This window comes from Carassius carassius, chromosome 20 (genome assembly GCF_963082965.1).
Source record: "Carassius carassius chromosome 20, fCarCar2.1, whole genome shotgun sequence".
In the NCBI taxonomy this organism is placed as follows: domain Eukaryota; kingdom Metazoa; phylum Chordata; class Actinopteri; order Cypriniformes; family Cyprinidae; genus Carassius; species Carassius carassius.
In genome coordinates this window covers 22416547-22436361 of record NC_081774.1, presented here as the reverse complement: position 1 = coordinate 22436361, position 19815 = coordinate 22416547, and the positions used below count along the sequence as shown (strand labels likewise).

General features: G+C 37.9%; 1 protein-coding gene across 5 annotated transcripts; it reads right to left on the bottom strand.

Annotated features, from left to right (window-relative positions):
- Positions 1-204: 204 nt before the first annotated feature.
- On the bottom strand, positions 205-19734 carry evi5a (ecotropic viral integration site 5a). Of its 5 annotated transcripts, none has more exons than XM_059502223.1 (18): positions 19476-19734; positions 19174-19260; positions 18678-18808; positions 12058-12211; positions 11535-11759; positions 11370-11444; positions 11161-11286; positions 10259-10402; positions 9721-9810; positions 9484-9575; positions 9354-9414; positions 9188-9241; positions 8975-9094; positions 8221-8358; positions 7980-8129; positions 6061-6207; positions 4728-4811; positions 205-849 (listed from the first exon to the last, which is right to left on the bottom strand). In XM_059502223.1, the coding sequence occupies exons 3-18, from the start codon at positions 18773-18775 to the stop codon at positions 760-762; spliced, it is 1848 nt and encodes a 615-aa protein (XP_059358206.1). In that variant the 5' UTR covers positions 18776-18808; positions 19174-19260; positions 19476-19734; the 3' UTR covers positions 205-759. The 5 variants fall into 5 exon arrangements, with proteins under 5 accessions (XP_059358206.1, XP_059358204.1, XP_059358203.1 ...); XM_059502221.1 differs by having other exon boundaries at positions 18678-18840; positions 19476-19733; XM_059502220.1 differs by lacking the exon at positions 19476-19734 and having other exon boundaries at positions 18678-18840; positions 19174-19390.
- Positions 19735-19815: the final 81 nt, after the last annotated feature.

Below are 19815 nucleotides of genomic sequence, written 5' to 3'. Positions count from 1 at the left end.
AATTATATTTGTAGGTTTGAGAGATGAGGTTTTATAAATATAAAGAAAGTACAATAAAAAATAAAGAGATAATAATAATAAAAGAAAAGCCAGTTTAAAAAATATTAAATAATCTTATATTATAATCACTATACCACTGACCATAGTACACAGTGTGAAAATTATTAAAAAATGAACTGAACTGATATTTTCATATTAGTGCTGTTTACTGCATATGGATTAATATACTGACATTGACATAAAGTTTACAAAATCCTTATACATTTGAAACAGCGGAGAGAAAACCTGGAGGCTTAAACACAATAACCTCCAGTGACACTGGGTCAAATACAGATTCATTTGGCTGAAATCACCATTGTTCAATCAGTCTGATTTTTCCAGTACAGGTAACCAGTATTAAGATATTTGAGGCTAACCATGACTAAAACCTCTTTTACAGTGTGGCAGTACTTAAGTGGTTTGTGATGTTTAGACCTACTTGAATGTTAGATCTAAAACATTTAACAACTTTTTTTTTTTTTTTGGTAAGAATGAGAAATCTTGCTGTCACTTTCAAGTGTTAATGGCAAAACTGTCACAGTGTGTCTCTTCTCATGACACTTAAAGTGTTGCAGCATGTTTAACAGCTGGGGCTGTGAAGACTCTCTCATTGTAAGACACTGGAGCTGTGGGTAGCGCTCTTAATAGAACATCTTCAGTGTCACCGGATGGCGTGCTCCTGGAGACAGGATGACGGGACGTTAGGGCAGCTCTCCATTTTTAGGTGTCATTGTGCTTCAGAGAGGTGGATGTGGAAGGCTTAGGTGCGGGTTGAAAAAATGACGTAGTATGTTTGGAGAGGCTTTGAATCTGTAAATAATAAGATCAGTCCTGTATTACACAAAGATTGCATCATCCTACTGATTGAAAAAATTATACATAACCTAACAGTTAAGGGCTGATTCTATTGACACTTAAGCTTTAATGGGATAATCCATCCAAAAATATGGTATCAAATTGTCTCAAACATGTATGACTTTCTTCTGCAGAACACAAAATATTTTGCACTTAAGGAAAAAGTCATATAGATTTGGAATAACTTGAGGGTGAGTAAATGATGACAGAATTTTCATTTTTTAGGTGAACTATCCCTTTAAGACACACAGCACTAATGTGTCTACACAGACGTGTATATGCAGAATTACCAGAATTAACCACAATTGCCACTGAAAGTGAAAAAGATGTCTCACATATTTAAGCAAAAAAAGTAGTGCAAAGTGCATTTTTAATTCTTTATTTTCTTTCCTTTGATAGGTCTATTAATTCTTAATATTTTGTTGCAGGCCTAGTAACAGATTTAGAATCTTAGAGATAGGTTTTGCTGAATATATAGTAATATAGTAAGTGTTTATTTTTGTTTTTTGAATGAATAACAAAAATAATAATGGGATAACTAATTATTCTAATTGAAATGCATTTAAAATATTGATGTTTTTTATTTACATTTTATGTATTTTTTTCATTATATTTTTAAATTAAAATGAATTCAAATTAATTATGTATTAAAATTTATTTGAACATTTAAACATGTTTTTAATATTCTGCTACCATGGTCTGCTTAGAATTGATGTTTTGATGAAAGCCCAACTCGTTTGTCCTCTGTCTTCAGTCCTTCAAGACTAAAGCAAATAGAAGTATAAAGAGCAAATGCGAAGTCAAAGTACAGACACAGTCTCTCTCTCATAGCGCAGCACAGAGTGTAAACGTGACAAACCTCCTCTTCCTCACATCAAGAACAGGAAACCAAAGACAGTCTTAAACAGACACTATGACTGTAGCGATAGGTCAATACTTCTGAAACACTGACGTATTTTTTTCTTTCTCTGCTTTCTTCTAGGGCAGAGACTTTCTGCATGTCTTTAAGGAGTACGTGATTGAAATAGCTGCAGAAAGTAGCCGTGATAATGGTTTGAGGTTTCAGGGTTCTGAGAGCGTTCACTTTTATGAGAAGAAAGAATGAGACATATACAAGCTTTCACGACCACAATGTTATTTCTAAATTTGAGACTACAGCTCAACCAGAGAGCAATCAGAGATGGCGCATGGCTTAGCAGCTCTTTAAATAAGGAGACACTGATCATAGCCACACACATCTCTCAATTCAAAACCACGCATGTGGGAATTAACGTAGAGAATGCATACATTCTTATTGCTGTTTAAAACACAACAGCATTATATTTCTACATCAGTACAGACTGATATAAGAACGTCTAGCTATCACAGAACTCTAATACAATCGCACAAAGAATTTTGACTATAACATTTATGTGCTAAACACAATGCTATCAGTAACAAACCAGATTATGAGAATCCATCTAATTTAATCAGACTGGCTCCCCTTGCCACCAAAACCACAGAAAATCAGTCAGCAAGCAGGAGGCGTTTAGGGGCTCTCACACCTACAGTCTATCTGATAGCGGAAGTTTCTCACCAGACCTCAAACCACTGGCAGTGTTTCTGTTTGCTACAGATAGGAAGAGTAGGAAACATCATGGGCAAATTTATGCAGTAGAATCAAATCTACAGGAAAGTTTCTCTCTGTAAAATCAAACTTCTTCATATATTGGGGGAAAAAATCCATCAAGGAATTTAACTATTTATTGGTTTTGAAAGATGCCTAAGAAATGTGTATGTGTGTGTGTACCTGATATTTATCACGTTATGGGGACCAAATGTCCCACAAGGATAGTAATACCAGCAAATTTTGAGGATTTTTTTTTGAAAATCTAAAAATGCTAAAAGTTTTTTCAATTTTGTTTTTCAAATAATTTATTCATTAATATATTTAATATTTCATTTTTTTTATTAGAAAATATATATTTTTTATATTTTCCACTTTTAGGACTATAAACAGATAATAAATGCAAGTGACATCGCAAATAAAGTATATCAAATTAATTACAGCCTGAAGTGTTGTAGAGCAAAGGTTTTAATGCCAAGTAGTCCAAATTTGAAAAAGGAGTTTATTCAAGTAAAAATAATATATTTTATTTGGAAACATTCTAAAATTAATACTGATGTTGTTTTGACGTTGCTTTTATTAGAAAAAGATGTAGGTTTCAGGCTGCAGTTTTTAACATCATAAAAGGGGTTAGAAATCTGTGTATTAATACTAACAAAGGGATTTTTTTTCTTGCTTTGTGAAATCACAAACTAAAACTGATGATTCATCCATATATGTTAGCTGCAGACTGGTTGTTTGTCACATCATGGCTTTATTCTCTTCTTGTTGCACCATGTGAACAGCAGTTTATCTCACTAGCACCTTTTTGACAATGGCAGCACGGTTTACCGGTTACAATGGGAGGAGGTCTTCCGTTATCTTTGTAATCAGCTATGCTCATCGTGAACCTGCACGCCGGGGTTTCTGGTTGTAAATCTACTGAACAGTAGGGTGCTACAAATCACATGGAGGCAGACGCGTTGAGAGGTGCTAAGAGTTTCCTGGCCATTGTGTGGCTATTTGAGAAAATGTTCTCTCAATAAGGAGAAATTTGGCTCCACAACATGTGTGCAAGATCATGGCTCTGATGGCTTATTGTGACACGTGTATTTGACTCATTTCATTTCATGTCAGAAGTTTCGTTTTGGTTCCTCTTTGCCTTGATCTGCTGAAGTACCTATAGCATTAGCATCCTCATATGTGTAAGTAGCTTCTGAAAGTAACACAGAGTCTAATTGTAATCTGCAGTTTCACTGGAAGATTTAGTTGTCTGGGTGCACCACCTCGGCTTGACAAGATGTGTAACCCATGTGGCTAGCAAGTGACAATCAAAATTAAGAAAATCTTTACATCTCAGAATAAGCTGCAGTTTAATTTCCTTGCTTAAAGTCGTCATGAAATTAAAATTCATTGTCTATTTTGTAACTGCATGTTATCTGAAGTAAGCTATTTTCTGTGAAAGTGTGAGCACAATAGGCAAATAATATTAACAGTGCAGTAAACCTGTGTGTTTAATATTATAATGATAAATGAAAATAATATGATAATAAATACCAGTTTGCAATATATATATATATATATATATATATATATATATATATATGTTTCTTTCTTCTTCTTTTTTTCTCGTAAAATGTTAAAACTCCTGACTCTACACTGTTTCTTTTACAACAATGCTTAGGCACATTCATGCCAAGAACGATAAATAGAAAGATAACTATTATGATATCTATATTATCGTCCACCCCAACAAATGTTTTTATAAGGTTCTGTTGTCCACTGTTTTACATTCTTATGCTCTTGAATGTTGAGCAGATTCTGATCATTCATCAGTTGGTAAGTTGGTAAAAACATTATAAAAAGAGATTCAGACTATATTGTTCCTATGTGTTGGACTTTTCTATTCTCACAGAATTGAAAGGATTATTAAAACTTTATAGTTATTGTTTTAGTTATCGTCTTTGGTTTTGACAGGACTTCACGCTCTGATGTACGCCACAATACTGAAAAAAAAAGCTGTCGCTACTTCTGTATCATCGCAACTTTAAACCTTCAAAAGGCTTAAACATTCTATTATTAATTACTCATCGTCATGTCATTCTGATCAGAAATATTGATTGTCCAATCACTCATGAGCAAAACTGACATTCAGTCTGTAAAGCTATACATAAGTATACACTGCTGGGCCTTCTGAAGCACAAAATGAGAACCTGATGTGCCATGAAATTAAAAATGTCAAACATACTTGAATTTGTAACTCTGTGATCTGCTTTTGAAGAACTGCAATGATGGACAAGTTTGCTCCTTCTTTGTCCTGCTTTTCTTTTCGCTGGGGAAAAGGTAATCATCTCTTAAATTCACTGAAGCACAGCAAATTAAGTCACAATATGAGCAGAAATGTAACTTTCAGTCTTTAGAAATTAGACTAGCCCATACGGTGCAGAACTCTTTTGCAGTGACATTAATGCAAGCAGTTGTCTGTTTCACATAACTGTAAAGTGAGATACAGTGTTGGCATTTTCTTGCAAAATCACTTCTGCATAAAAGAGCTGATAGACAAGTGCAATGCGGAGGCCTGGTCTGAGTGTGTAAACTACGCCAGCATCTGAAGATTTGGCCAGCAGAGTGAGAAAGATGTTATCATAGATCTGCTTCTAGAAAAGCAGAAGATACAGGTTCCCTCAAAGCAGTTTGGGTGATCAACAGACAGGCCACTCTTGCACATGTGTGTCATATGTTGTGTGTGATGAATAAATGGAACAGTCGCTGATCTGAGCTTTACAAATGAACTATGCTTTTGTTTTTGGACTGTGATTAGAGCTCATGGAAAAGGCTTGTATATTGTGAGATGCTTTCATTTCCTCTGTCAGTGACTGTCAGTCAGAAAATGAGTTAAAGGAATATTCCGGGTTGCTAGTTATATGCTCAGTAGACTGCATTTTGGTATAATATTAAGAATAAAAAAAATCACAAAACAAATTTGGTGACTTAAAATGGACGTAAATGGGGCTGAAATTTGGAGGTTTTAAAAGTAGTTTAAAAATCCATTCATTCTTCTGTTAAAATCTGTGTATTATTTAACTGTAAATCTGTTTAAATCATATTTTGGTGTTCATGGTATTGTGTTGCCATGGACACAAAGTTTTAAAATGATAACTTTAAAAAAATAACTTTACACGGAACAATGATTTTTCACACCAGAATCATGTTAATGCTCATATTGTTTATGTCTTGTGGCTGTACTGTCGAAACAGTGTTTTAGTATTTTAACATGTACACATTGGCCCTATTCACTTCCATCGTAAGTGCTTTACCAACACAGATTTTTGCTTTTATGAATAAAAATGTAGAAGATTGGGAATCACTTTTTTTGGTTTCATGCCACAAATGCTGTCGACTACGCTTAACTTGTGCTCAACCTTAAATATTCCTTTAAAGGGTGAGTGAGAGAAATGTAATGATGCTCTATGTACAGACCTGGAATAATTTAGCCTGAAGGAAGTCAGAGAGGGTAAATGATACTGTAATTAGACACCTCCAGACTGTCAAATAGCAGATGATGTCAGGTGTGGTGTTACCTTGTATTGAACAGTTGAAAACTGCTGTCTGCTCTGTTGTAATTGGCTACACAGATCTTGGTTCTGAGATGTCAGCTCTTGTAGATGATCTTGCTGGCTGTTTATGTGAGCTTCAATTTGTTTTAGCTGGTTACTGTAAATTTTGTTCTGTAGTGAGAAGAGAACCGTTAAAATAAGATGATTGAATTTTAGGTCACATTAACAATAGCAGCCCCATGTCAGGACATAGTTTAGCATAGATTTTCAGTACCAACTGTGTAAGTGATTTCAGTTTGTCAGAATCTGATTTAGGTGCCCTGTCTTTCGCACCCGCAGACATTTCTAGACATCTTTGTAATGTTTCCCAATCAGAGATAAGAATCATTTTGAAATCTCAGGATGTTTCATCACGATGCAATGACATTTACAAATTCTCCAGTTGGTAAATGAAATAAACAAATCATAATTAATAAAATTAAAAATCATAATAAACATAATTACCAAAAAGTTACAAAGGGGGTTTTATCTAAAAAAAGACGGAAAAGAAAACAAATACTGAAATACTTAAATGCAGAAGGCCTAAATCAAATGCAATTATTATAATAAATGATTCTGATGTGAACAAAAAAGTTTTAAATTACTTTATTATATATTAAACTAAATAATATTATATATTACAATAATATTACATGTTATTTAATATTATGTAACATGCTTCAGCAAGCAGTCCCATTTTTCATTTTCCTAGTTAATCATTGTGAATAGGCCTAATGAATAACCACCAGCCACATATACGCACCCTGGAAAAAACTGGTGTAAGATTCACTTTTACGAAGAAAAATGTTTAACTATAATAAAGTAACCTACATTTCACTAATAATTAGGCCTAAACAAATGTTAAGTAACGTTGATTTCAATATAAAATTCATAACGTTAGAAAAATGAAAACAGGAAACTAATTAATACATTTCACATTGGAAACTTATTAGAGCCCATGGTTTTCCAGCATTAATGTTCATTCCAAAAGTTGGATATTTCTGTTGAAATTCTCTAAAATATTTTGGTTCATTGTTTAATAACGTAGCCTAGACTATTTTTTACAATAAAGTTTTTTATTATTCCGTTTCTATATATATATATATATATATATATATATATATATATATATATACACACACACACACAGAGTCATAATTTAATATTGAACATCACAGCACGAAATGTTAAAATTATAAATCACTCTGATTCGACGCTTTTTCGAATCACTGGCTGTGTTAAAGTTAACCATTTAAGAACGCAAAGTCTGATTGCGGCTATTTCTTCTCTCTCTCTTTCCCCCTTTTTCGGAAAGATAAAAGTAACAAATACAGCAAAAAGACAGTAAGCCGTCATCCTTTCTCTATCACGCAGAGCGACTGAAGCGAAACGGATTGCGCGATTCACACAGCGCTGCTGCCTTGATCTGCGTCGTGTCTCAGCGGCTCGTGATGATCCGTGCGCGCACCAATGGTTTGTTCAAGCAACGCTACTAGCACGGCTTAATTCCCACACTTAATGGTGTTTATAGCTTCTGAAAAAGAATTATCTCAGCTTGCAGATCTGTATGCAAGTGAGAAAGAGAAGAGAGGGACCTTTATTGGTTTATTAGAGACACTCAAATTTGAATCTAGGCCAGGCTTTCGTTATTCACGACTCAGTGATTATCCCCGTGAATGCATGCAAATGCAAGAGTCTCACAGGTTGTTATAGATTTTTTATAATATCATATATAATTTATATATTGAATGCACTTAATATTAGTGTATTTAAGTGTCAAATTTGTACTTAAAACCAGTTCCATGAGTAAACGATCGGAACTAAGCGTTCATTGCTCATCTATCCCACATATTGCAGTGCATAAAGTTGTAAACCATCAGATATTATCAGCTGAGTGTTTTAACCTCTGTCTGCAGCTTCATCAGTCTGTGGCGGCTCTCTTTAAGTGCGGCTTGAGTGAGTGTTTCCTTTAGTCTTGTGTTTAACAGCTCCACCTGCAGTTCATTTTGTGCGCTGCTGACCCTTTGCTGACCTCCGCAATTCACTTGCTGCCTCTGGGAGAGAGACAGTGAGGTGTTGATAACCCTTACTTATGGTATGTCGAACACTGAATATCTACTTTTCTCTACCACCATCCAAAGTTACCTGCCATTTCTCCTCTAGATCTTTAATGTGTTGCTTTAGCACTCTGAGTTCAGTTAGTGCCTCTGCTTCCTGCAATCTATGGCTGATCAGCTCCGTCTGCAGATACATCACACTGTCCTCATTAGACACAGCTCTGCTCTACAACACAGACACACAAACATTTTTTAATTACGGAAGCAACCACAAACCTGTCTAAAAATCAGCATGTGATGTCTAACATGCTTTAACTCACTATAGTCTATGAATAAACTTAGGATGACCTATTTTTGTAGGACAAAACCTGAAAAAGAGTTAGCATTTGATTACTTCTGGTTCCATCATTCTTAAAAAAAAATATTCTGAAGTCAATCATCTTTGGAAAACTATTCTAATTTAACCTCTCAGGTATTCTATTGTATTTTTTAAATAAAGACTAAAAGAGCTTAGCGATGGTGACATTTAACTTTTTACTTCCAACGACTGTATTTAGGCTTTGAATAAATTATAGTTGTGTTTATTTGTGAAGATTGTCACAATTAACGATATGTGTAAGAAACATAAACCTTTATTGGATGCAAACATTATTTTCTGCAGTAATGAAAAATGCAATGAAAAACTCCTGCTGCCTTTTTTTGTTTCAGAAACCAGGGTGATGTTAACTTCTGGGTTGGCCTACAATATTAAGTCATCACTGCAGTACTCTAATACTGCACTTAATACTTCATATTGATATGTGTAAAACATATTTGCATGTAAGATTTGACTTAATTTTGACCTCTTCCATCTGCAGGATGTTTGCCTGCATCTCTTTTAAAGTGCTTTGTGATCTGACTGTGTTTAGCCGAGTTTTCTCCAGTTCTTTCTTCAGCTGTGACACCAGTTTTTCTGAGCACCTCTTGAAGGTCGGCATATGTGGGAGTAAGAGCATGAACATATCTTTAGAAAAAAAATCATTAACATTAACATACAGGCACTGCGATACACTTACTTTCTCCAGTAAGGCAAGCCTCTGCTTTAAATGTTTGTTCTCTGAAGAAAGTCCCTTGAGATAAGGCAAGAGAACAAACTAAGCATTTACAGTGGCTGAAAATGGCTTTGGTTTTGATTCAGAATCTGAAGAAATATTATGCAAAGAGAAACAAACAAGCACTCACTTTTAGTTCTTCCTGCTCCTCCAGCTTTTTAGTCTTGATAGATGCATACTCTTGTCTCAATCTAAAACCAATAAGACAATTGGATATGCAAACACGGGAACAAGACAAAAATGTAAGGAAAAACACATACTGTTTCATTCTGCTGGGGTTGTATTTTATTTGATATGCTGCTTCAATGATTCCATCAGGATCTGAAGCCCATGATTCCAGATTCTCCAAGCACTAAAAACAACAGAATCACCCTGAACACCAAGAAAATTCAAATAGGCAGTATTTCAAAGACATTATGATTGTAAAAACATAAAAAAAACGTTTAACGCTAGCAAGTTGCAAACAAAAATTTAGTTTCATTGAGGGGCTCCATTACATTCATCATTCCCTCTACATCAAGCTTGATAAGATCTGTCTGCTTCATGTGAAGTAAAGCCAAACCAACCCGGAACACGATCTCCAAACCCTACAAACACATGTATATAATCACTGATACTGTTAGTCAAATGATATTTAGATACTGGCGTTGTTATTGTTAGGTAAGAATAAAAATGAATTGAAAAAAGAAAAACTAAACCTAATCTCAGCAACTACTGATAGAAATAAATAAGATTAAATACTAAATTACTAATTACTGTTACAGAATGTTACTGTTCCAATTTATGTTTAACTAAATCTGAAATCAAATCAATTGAAATTGAAATATATATATAAAACATAATTACTGAAACTAAAATGTAAACTTAAAATATAAAAATAAAAGCTAATCCAAAACATTAAGATAGAATATAAATAATACTAAAATACCACTGGCTGGTTATTTCTTATCTATTATCTATAAATTTTACATAGAACATGACATGCAGTGTGAAGTGATGGGTTATGATGAGATCCAGTGACGTGATTAATTGTACCTCACACATGAAGATATCAAAAATCCTAATGGCAGCTGTGAATGGTAAAGATGAGAGGAGGATGTTGAGAAACCAAGAGGAGGAGAACATCGAGGTGTGAAAACCCTGAGTCTGGAAGTGGGAATAAAGCTCAGGAAGTTCATCCTAGAGAAAGAGAAAAATATTATCATACAACAAATGAGTGGAGTAAGATGTATGGCCCCTTTAGCTACAAAACTGGGTACCGTTTTTTGACATGTGACCATGTATTGGTAAGCATTTTTATGCTGAACAACATTCTATGTCCAAGGACAATTTTAGGTCAAATAACAAATATAATATAAAATGCAATTCAAAAGGGAATTCAATTTTTTTTTTTTAAGAATTAATAATTAAATAATGTTATTTAATTGACACAAGTGACACAAGTATTTCAACATTGATAATAATACAAAAATATTTATTTGGCACTGAATCAGCATATAAGAATTATCCTTCGGCAGGATTGTGTGGTATTGAAAACTAGAATATTGACTTAAAGATTTTTTTATATTACATATAAAATATATTTTTAATTTTTATTTAAACATTTTTTTAAAATATGTTTTTATATTACATATAAAATATACTAAGATATATTTTAGACAAATGTATTCTAATTTCTCATTGCTTAAAGAGGACAACATACAACAGGTAAAAAAATAAAGTAACAGCTTTACCCCACTACCCCCTACTTACAAAACACCAAATCTGGACATCTACAACAAAGTTCTTGTCAAATGTGCAGTTCTCAGAAATCTGACATTTATCAGGAAATGGAAAGATACTTGCTTTATGTGGCTTACTCAGCTCAATGTTTTTGGAAAGGACATTTTACAAATAATTCATGTGCTTTTAAATAGTGCAGAATTATAAGTGTTTACCTTAATCATAGCGTCAAATTGGTGAATGCAGCAGCCGAGTTCAACCATATTGGATCTATACAGATCCCTCATTCTGAAGTCCTTCATTAGCCTCACAAAAACGTAGAAGGCCTCCTCTTCAGCCATCTAAAAGGTAATCATCTCAGTTTATTAACTGGTACTACCTACAATTTGTAAGAACAATTTAAATTTTAAAAGCAATTCAGTACCTGTGTGAGCAATAGACCTACAATAAACACACTTCCCTGACAGTAGCCAATCTCTCGGTCTAAGATTGAGTAAGCCTGTAATTAAAGCCACAGTGTGTTATCTAAATGCATAATACCTAAAAAAAATTCTGTATGATCACAGGTAGATTTTCTCGCTTGTCTGACCTTCAGCACGTTAAACAGTGGTTTCTGACAGGTAGCAACCTTGTTGTGAAAGAGCTGGTGTTGAGGAAGGATACGTGTCAGGTCTCTGAGTATCAGCGTCTCAGAGGGAGACGAGCAATTCAGCAGATCTGAGTACTTCTGTTGCACGGCCACATTCTGAGCGTCACACAACAGCTGCCACAAAGTGGGTCGCAGGTGAGCAGGGATACCCCGCCTGATCAGCACCTGAGGGAAGAATGGTAAGGTGTAATAAGACTGAAATCATGACATGAAACTGGTGGATAGATGAGTTGGTCAATGTCAATGTCAATGTCACCTTTATTTATATAGCGCTTTAAACAAAATACATTGCGTCAAAGCAACTGAACAACATTCATTAGGAAAACAGTGTCAATAATGCAAAAATGATAGTTAAAGGCAGTTCATCATTGGATTCAGTTATGTCATCTCTGTTCAGTTAAATAGTGTCTGTGCATTTATTTGCAATCAAGTCAACGATATCGCTGTAGATGAAGTTGGTTACCTTGATCTGTCCCACTTTTCTCTTGCGCCAGTCGTCCCATTCTTTAATGACATTTCCCCATATGTCATCCTCAAAAGAGAATGTTTTGGGTGAGGTGGGACTTTGCAGGACCCCATTCAGAGGGTACAGAGACTTACTGTCAGTCTCAAGCAGCCTGTTGAGAAAATAGCCTGTTTATGAGTGTAGATCAGATGTGTACTTCTCATACACCAAACTTAACCTAGTGATTAATTATTAGGGATGAATGACTTATATTTGTACAAGTTGTTTGAACTGAAATGTGTGTTTGCAGTGTGTGTACACAACCACCCTATAAGGATAAAAATCCACCAAGTTTTTTTTTTTTTTTTTTTTTTGGTAATCTCCTTAAATGTTTTCCCCTTTCTCAAATTGAGCCGTCTGATCGTGTGACGTCACATGGTCAGAGGCCCCACCCACGATTGTTTGATTGACAGCAGCGTTTCAGCACAGATTGGACTTGTGTCTTACCTCAGACCCGCCCTGAGTGAGCCGTCATCAGTCCGAGATGCAGACAAGCAGACAAGACTCCTAAGTGACTGAGGTGTTTTGTTGTTCGATGTCATAATGAACATATCAGTAGTCATTTACACCCGACATCTGAGCGACTGAAATCGCAGAGGATTAATTTACGTTTGGATCTGAAAGAAATGCGCTCTTGATCTACTTAAAGTTCCCGTTTTACGTGCTTTTTTTAAGCTTTGATTGTATTTACAATGAGCAATATAAAATGTGTTCATGCTTCGCGTGTAGAAAAACACAGTATTTTTCACACAATTCACTTATCTGTATACCGCTGTTTTCACTGTCATAAAACGGGCTGATGTCTTCCTTGTTCTATGAAGTCCCTCCTTCAGAAATACGTAACGAGTTCTGATTGTTCCAGCGGTTTCTGTATTGTGATTCGACAGCAGCTGAGCGCACGTTACCCTCCTGGAAATCAGGGGGGCAGGGTTTCATATTTTATTGAAGCAGCCCTGGGGGCCGCCATTGGCTAGCGGACCCCCACCTGCTGTTAGCATTCCATTGACTCCCATTCATTTTTGCGTCACTTTGACAGCGAATAACTTTACATCTGAGGCGTTTAAAGATTCCATTTGTCCATTAATTATTTCTAAAGAACCACAAAATTGTATAAAAGGCTCCATTACTTTGTATCTTACGTTATGGCCCATAGAAGCAGTTTTTGTAAAAAATAGCCTAACGATTGTGTCATAACCTGCGACTCTCTGTCGCACAGTAGAGAAATTACCGTATGGACAGGAGGAGAAGCTCACAGGCAATCTTTTACTGTCTATAAGGCTATCGGGGGGACGTGGAGGCATAAATTCAAGGGAGATAAGTTATCAAAATACTTACCAAAATCTGCTCCTGTTCACGTTCGCCTTCTCTGCAAGATTCGGTGGGTGATTCAGATTTCTCTTGGCACAGCGATTAGAAGACTTACAATTGTCAGACAGGTTGCTCACGTGACATATACGTCCGGAGCCACTGCAGAGGATGGCAGCTACAGTGGGCTTTCCTGAGTTGAGTCAGGTTCCTGTTGACCCTCCAGAGTTGAGTCAGGTTCCGGTTGACCTTCCAGAGTCGAGTCATGTTCCCGTTGACCCTCCAGAGTTGAGTCAGGTTTCCGTTGACCCTCCAGAGTTAAGTCAGATTCCAGTTGACCCTCCAGATTCGAGTCAGGTTCCAGTTGACCCTCCAGAGTCGAGTCAGGTTCCAGTTGACCCTCCAGAGTCGAGTCAGGTTCCAGTTGACCCTCCAGAGTCGAGTCAGGTGCTCGTGGACCCTCCAGAGTCCAGTCAGGTGCTTATGGACCCTCCAGAGTCAGGGTTAGTCACCATGGACCTTCCAGAGTCAGGGTTAGTCACCGTGGACCTTCCAGAGTCAGGGTCAGTCATCGTTGACCTTCCAGAGTCAGGGCTAGTTCCTGTTGACCTTCCAGAGTTGAGTCAGGTGCCAGTTGACTTTCCAGAGTTGAGTCTGGTTCCGGTTGTCCCTCCAGATTTGAGTCAGATGCTCGTGGACCCTCCAGAGTCGAGTCAGGTGCTTGTGGACCCTCCAGAGTCAGGGTTAGTCACCTTTGACCTTCCAGAGTCAGGGTTAGTCACCTTTGACCTTCCAGAGTCAGGGTTAGTCACCGTCAACCTTCCAGAGTCAGGGTTAGTCACCGTCGACCTTTCAGAATCAGGGCTAGTCACCGTTGACCTTCCTGAGTCAGGACTAGTTACCATTGACCCTCCAGAGTCAGGGTTAGTCACCGTTGACCTTCCAGAGTCATAACTAGTCACAATTGACGTTCCAGAGTCAGGGCTAGTCACCGTTGATCCTCCAGAGTCTGGACTAGTTACCGTTGACCTTCCAGAGTCAAGTCAGGTCACTGGTGAACTTCAAGGACAGAGTCAAGTCACTGGTGATCTTCAAGGACAGAGTCAAGTCACTGGTGATCTTCAAGCACAGAGTCAAGTCACTGGTGATCTTCAAGGACAGAGTCAAGTCACCGGGGTTCTTCATGGGAGAATTCAAGTCACCAGTGATCTTCATGAACAAAGGCAAGTCACCATTGATCTTCATGAACAAATACAAGTCACCAATGATCTTCATGAACAAATGCAAGTCACCAATAATCTTCATGAGCAGAGTCAAGTAAGCACCGATCTTCTGGAATCCAGTATAAACACCATGGGATTACCAGAGTCTCGTCACTTCTCTGTGGAACTACCAGAGCCTCTCCACGTCTCTGATGAACTACCAGAACCGTTCCACGTCTCTGATGAACTGCCAGAACCGTTCCACGTCTCTGATGAACTGCCAGAACCGTTCCACGTCTCTGCTGAACTACCAGAGTCTCTCCTCGCCTCTGCGGAACTTCCAGAGGCTCGTCACGTCTCAGTCGAACTCTCTGAGCGCCCGACTGTTCCTGTTGTGACCACGGAGGCTACCCTTAACATGTTCATGTTCTTTGTTTCAGACTTGTCCTACCCGACTTGCTCTTCTGCTCCGCCCTGGGGGGCTTCCGTCCCAACCACACGGTTGTGGTGGTCTTCTGCTCCACCCTGGGGGGCTTCCGTCCTGACCACACGGTGGTGGTGGTGGTCTTCTGCTCCGCCCTGGGGGGCTCCAGCCTCGACCACACGGACATGGTGGTCTTCTGCTCCGCCCTGGGGGGTTCCCGTCCCGACCACAAGGTTGTGGTGGTCTTCTTCTCCGCACTGGGGGGCTCCGGCCTCGACCACACAGACATGGTGGTCTTCTGCTCCGCCCTGGGGGGTTCCCGTCCCGACCACACGGTTGTGGTGGTCTTCTGCTCCGCCCTGGGGGGCTGCTGTTCTGACCTCACGGATGTGGTGATCTTCTGCTCCGCCCTGGTGGGTGCCACGCTATGTCCTTCCTGGACTTGTGTTTTTGTGTTTGTTTTTCTCCTCTGCCTGTTTTCCACCTTTGGACCTGGCCCTCGGTCCCTCCCCCTGATCCTCCGCCGGTCCACCTCCCTCCTGGGTTTCTAGTCTGTGTCTTTCTTTCTGTTTCCCTCTTGGACCTGGCCCTCCGTCCCTCCCCTTGATCCTCCGCCGGTCCACCTGCCTCCTGGACTCCTTGTTTTGTGTTGTACTTCTCTTGTCTCTGTTTCCCTGGGTTTACCTGGTCGTCTTGTCTTTTTTTCCACATTTTACCTGGTCGTCTTGTCTCTTTTTCCGCATTTTTACCTGGTCGTCTTGTCTTTGTTTCCCCATTTTACCTGGTCGTCTTGTCTCTGTTTCCCCATTTTTACCTGGTCGTCTTGTCTTTATTTCCCAATTTTACCTGGTAGTCTTGTCTCTGTTTCCCCATTTTACCTGGTCGTCTTGTCTTTGTTTCCCCATTTTACCTGGTAGTCTTGTCTCTTTTTCCCCATTTTACCTGGCTGTCTTGTCTCTATTTCCCAATTTTTACCTGGTCCTCTTGTCTTTGTTTTCCCCATTTTACCTGGCCCTCCGTCCCTCCCCCTGGTCCTCCGCCGCTCCACCTCCCTCCTGGTCTCTTTTGGTCTTCCCTTGGGTTCGGGTGGAGCATCTGGCAGCTGCTCCGTGGAGGAGGGGGTAATGTCACGCTGTCTAGTCTCTGTTTCCCTGGGTGTCCACTAGTGGGCTCACTTCCCCTTAGGCACTTCACCATAGGCACTAGTATTCCACTAGTCTTGTCCTGTCATCACAGTAATTGCACTCCTGCTAAATGCACCAGGTGCATTCACTTAATTGTCATTAGCCTCCCTATAAATACCTGTCTTTTCATGTTGTCTGGATGGAGTCCTTACCCTTCGTGTTATCAGCCTTCTAGTCCTCCGAGATTCTCCTTTGTCTTCTCATCCTCCGAGATCCCTCGTTGTCCGAGTTCCCTTTCCTGTCCCTTTCCTTTGTTTGTTTTGGACTGCTTGTTTGGTTTTGACCTTGGATTGTTTTCGACCACGATTTTGGATTACCCTTTACAATAAACATCTGCAATTGGATCTACTCTCTCCTGTGTCTCACTGAACACGATCGTCACATGTCTATGCTGGAAACGTGATTGGGCTAGTTTTGAGAAGCAAGTGGGCAGGATTTGTTTTGAAAACCTGGCAATGCTGATCTGAACGCACGTGCTGGAGATGTATTTATAATCACAGGAGCGTTTTTACTGACGAGATGCGCATGAAAATCGCATTTGATTTTTTTGCACAGCCCTAACATCTAGTTAACAAAGCTAAACAGCGTTGCCCTTTGTGTAATAAGTTACAGAAACTGTTAAACGCACCAATTTAAATAATAAAATACACTTACCGGTTGTGATCCATAAACAACGCCTTCTCCAGACATAGAGGGAACTGCTCCATCTTTCAAGAATAATCTGTGTGCGAATCCGGCATTAAACTGATTGAGGTTGAGGAAGCTGTCCTCAGCAAAATGTGCTGCACATAGTTTTACATGTGGGTTATAATTTTCGGAAACCGAGTTAAACATAAATTATAATCCTTGATCTCTAAGTACAGCGTCCCTGGGAAGGCCAAACAAAGATGATTGGACTCCGAGATGAAAATAACAGCGTTTCGACGACATGGCGACAAACACAAACGCAACTCTTCCTCTTCTCCGTCGGATCGCAACAGACCACGCCCCCTTTTTGTGTATTCATGTGGGTGGAGGTTAGTCAAAAAACTGTTTTAGTGACGTCATTACTGCAGGAACTAGAGGGATGTAGTCCAAACGGGTCGTTCGTTGTAGGCGAATTCTGTTAAATAAAATATTTCGCTTGGCATTGAACTTTGAGCTTTAGAATTTTACAGATATTATTTATACTCTAACAACAACATTACACACTAACTAAAGTTTAAAACATGGGATCACGAAGAACAGGACCTTTAAATGTGTTTATGTTGGCGCGAATCATTCATGATCCAGCCTCACCTACAGAAGCAGTGAGTATAATGTAATTTTAATGTATCATTGCAATTCGCCTTTCCTAATAATGTGCTAATTAGCAAGTTTCACTATGAATGTGGCTAAAGTAAACAGTCTCTCAGAGAGCAGATCAGAAGAGAGGGGCGGAGTCAGCAGAGCTCATTAGCACTAAAGGAGAATTACACAAACCAACGTGTTTTGAAAAGAGCTGTTTTTGACTTGGTAAAAAAAATTGTTTTTGACACTACCACTGAGAAATTTTAAACAAACTATGTTACAGACTTTTCATTAAGACCCTAAAGAATCATATCAACTTGAGGAAAATGGGCATTATATGACCCCTTTAAATATACATAAAGTATTTGTAATACATATGAAAATGTTGGTTTGATGCTAAATGTCAATAAAATTAATAAATACACAAATAAATAGCATGCTTTTGATAATTATATTTTGAGATGTAAGATCAACATGATTAATATATGCATGCAGCCTTTAAAATTATTTTGAAAGAAAGAATGCTTTTTGATGCTGAGGCTGTCATTAAAACAACAAATATACTTTTAATAAGGGTTTGCTATGTTCCTGTGGCTCAGTGGTAGAGCAATTGTGTTAGCAGTGCAAAATGTTGTGGGTTTGATTCCCAGGGGGTACAGGTAAAAATAAATGTATATCCTGAATGCACTGTAAGTTGCTTTGGATAAAAGTGTCTGCTAAATGTAATGAAAATGATAAGTTTCAGTGTGATCAGCATTTAAAATGCCTCCAATAATGTGTCATGTTGAATGTCATTCAAAAATAAACAGCATATTGTTAGTAAGAATTATTTTAAAATCTTTGATATACATGAATGTGTGTGTGTGTACTTGCTTATGGTACATTGTGGGGACCAAATGTCCCCACAAGGATAGTAAAACCTGACATTTTTGACATTGTGGGGACCGACCTACTGGTATTCACTACATTACGAGGACCAAATATCCCCACAAGTATAGTGATACCTGTAAATTTATGGATATTTTAGGTCCCCATGAGGAAACAAGCTGAGAAATCAGACAGAATGACTTTTTTTTTTATTAAAACAAATTGGGCACGCAGTGTGGAAAAAGAGATGTGTCACTAACCTAATGTGTAACTTTTTAAGTTGTAGTTTCTATAGGAAACAGCGTGGACTGGGTGTGAAGAAGTTACCTGTTCTGTTCCTCTAGTTTAGCGAGTAACTTCATCTCATCCACACTGAGCTGACATCCCGTTGAAGGAGACAGAGATGGTACAGTCAAAGAGTCCATATGTAACACTCAGAGCGAAGCAGGACGCCTAAACTGAGTATTTCTCTCCAATGAGCTAAAACATCCTTAAATGACAGAAACACACAAAATACAAAAAAAAACTGTGCTTATGGATACACACACACACACACACACACACACACACATATATATATATATATATATATATATATATATATATATATATATATATATATATATATATATATATATATATATATATATATATATATATGTATGAGTGTCTATGTATCTGTGAAAAGGATGGAATATAAACATTTCAGTGCATTGCTTTTTTCAAACACATGTATCACGACTAGATTATACTGTATATCATATTTTATGACATTTATATCAGGATCATTGGCCTCATAATAGTGAAAACTAGGATTTCTTACCAGAGTGCAAGATTCTTGGCATTTGGGGGTGCAAATGTCTTTCCTCTGTCAAACTTGTTCCAGTGACAAAAGGTTTCACACCGGGTTCTTCCATACCACAGAGGAAAAAACGAGAAAACAACAAAAGAATCACATGTCGCTTTATAGCAGAGTCTCACACGCTGGTCAAAGTTCCTCTAAATAACAGCCCTGTCAATGACTCAGGAGCTTGTTTTTAAAGTAACTTGACTGAGTGAACAACTTCCTCTTACAACTTCTTTTAATTTTTAGCTGACAAATATGGGCCCCAAGATAACGTTTACCTTTGGGACTCTGCCTGCCAAAAGAGTCCGATGCATTGTTAATCTCATCAAGTGTTGTGTGATAGAGAGCTGAACAGAAAGAGAAGCTACCCTATATGCAGAAAGGAAGTTTTAGGGTCAACAGGACCATGTATCAACATTAGGTTGAGTGGAATCTACTTTTTTTGCACCACCCTATTTTAAGGAAGTTCACTCTGTAGTTGTGGTTTGTTTTCAACCCTGTATGAACATTTTCACAACACATTTATTCACACCACTCTTTTAAACACTTTAAAAACTGTGACATTTACTTTAAAATTCTAAACAAGTGTTAACGAATGTGTGTTCATTTGTTTATCAT

What these genes read in the sequence shown, in the direction of transcription:
- evi5a (XM_059502223.1), bottom strand. Translation starts at nt 18,775, where the DNA reads ATGGACTCTTTGACTGTACCATCTCTGTCTCCTTCAACGGGATGTCAG. An exon ending in AAACTAGAGGAACAGAACAG is followed by an intron (nt 12,212 to 18,677) that starts GTAACTTCTTCA and finishes TTTTCTCAACAG; the next exon opens with GCTGCTTGAGACTGACAGTA. An exon ending in GGCTTGCCTTACTGGAGAAA is followed by an intron (nt 9,095 to 9,187) that starts GTAAGTGTATCG and finishes CCGACCTTCAAG; the next exon opens with AGGTGCTCAGAAAAACTGGT.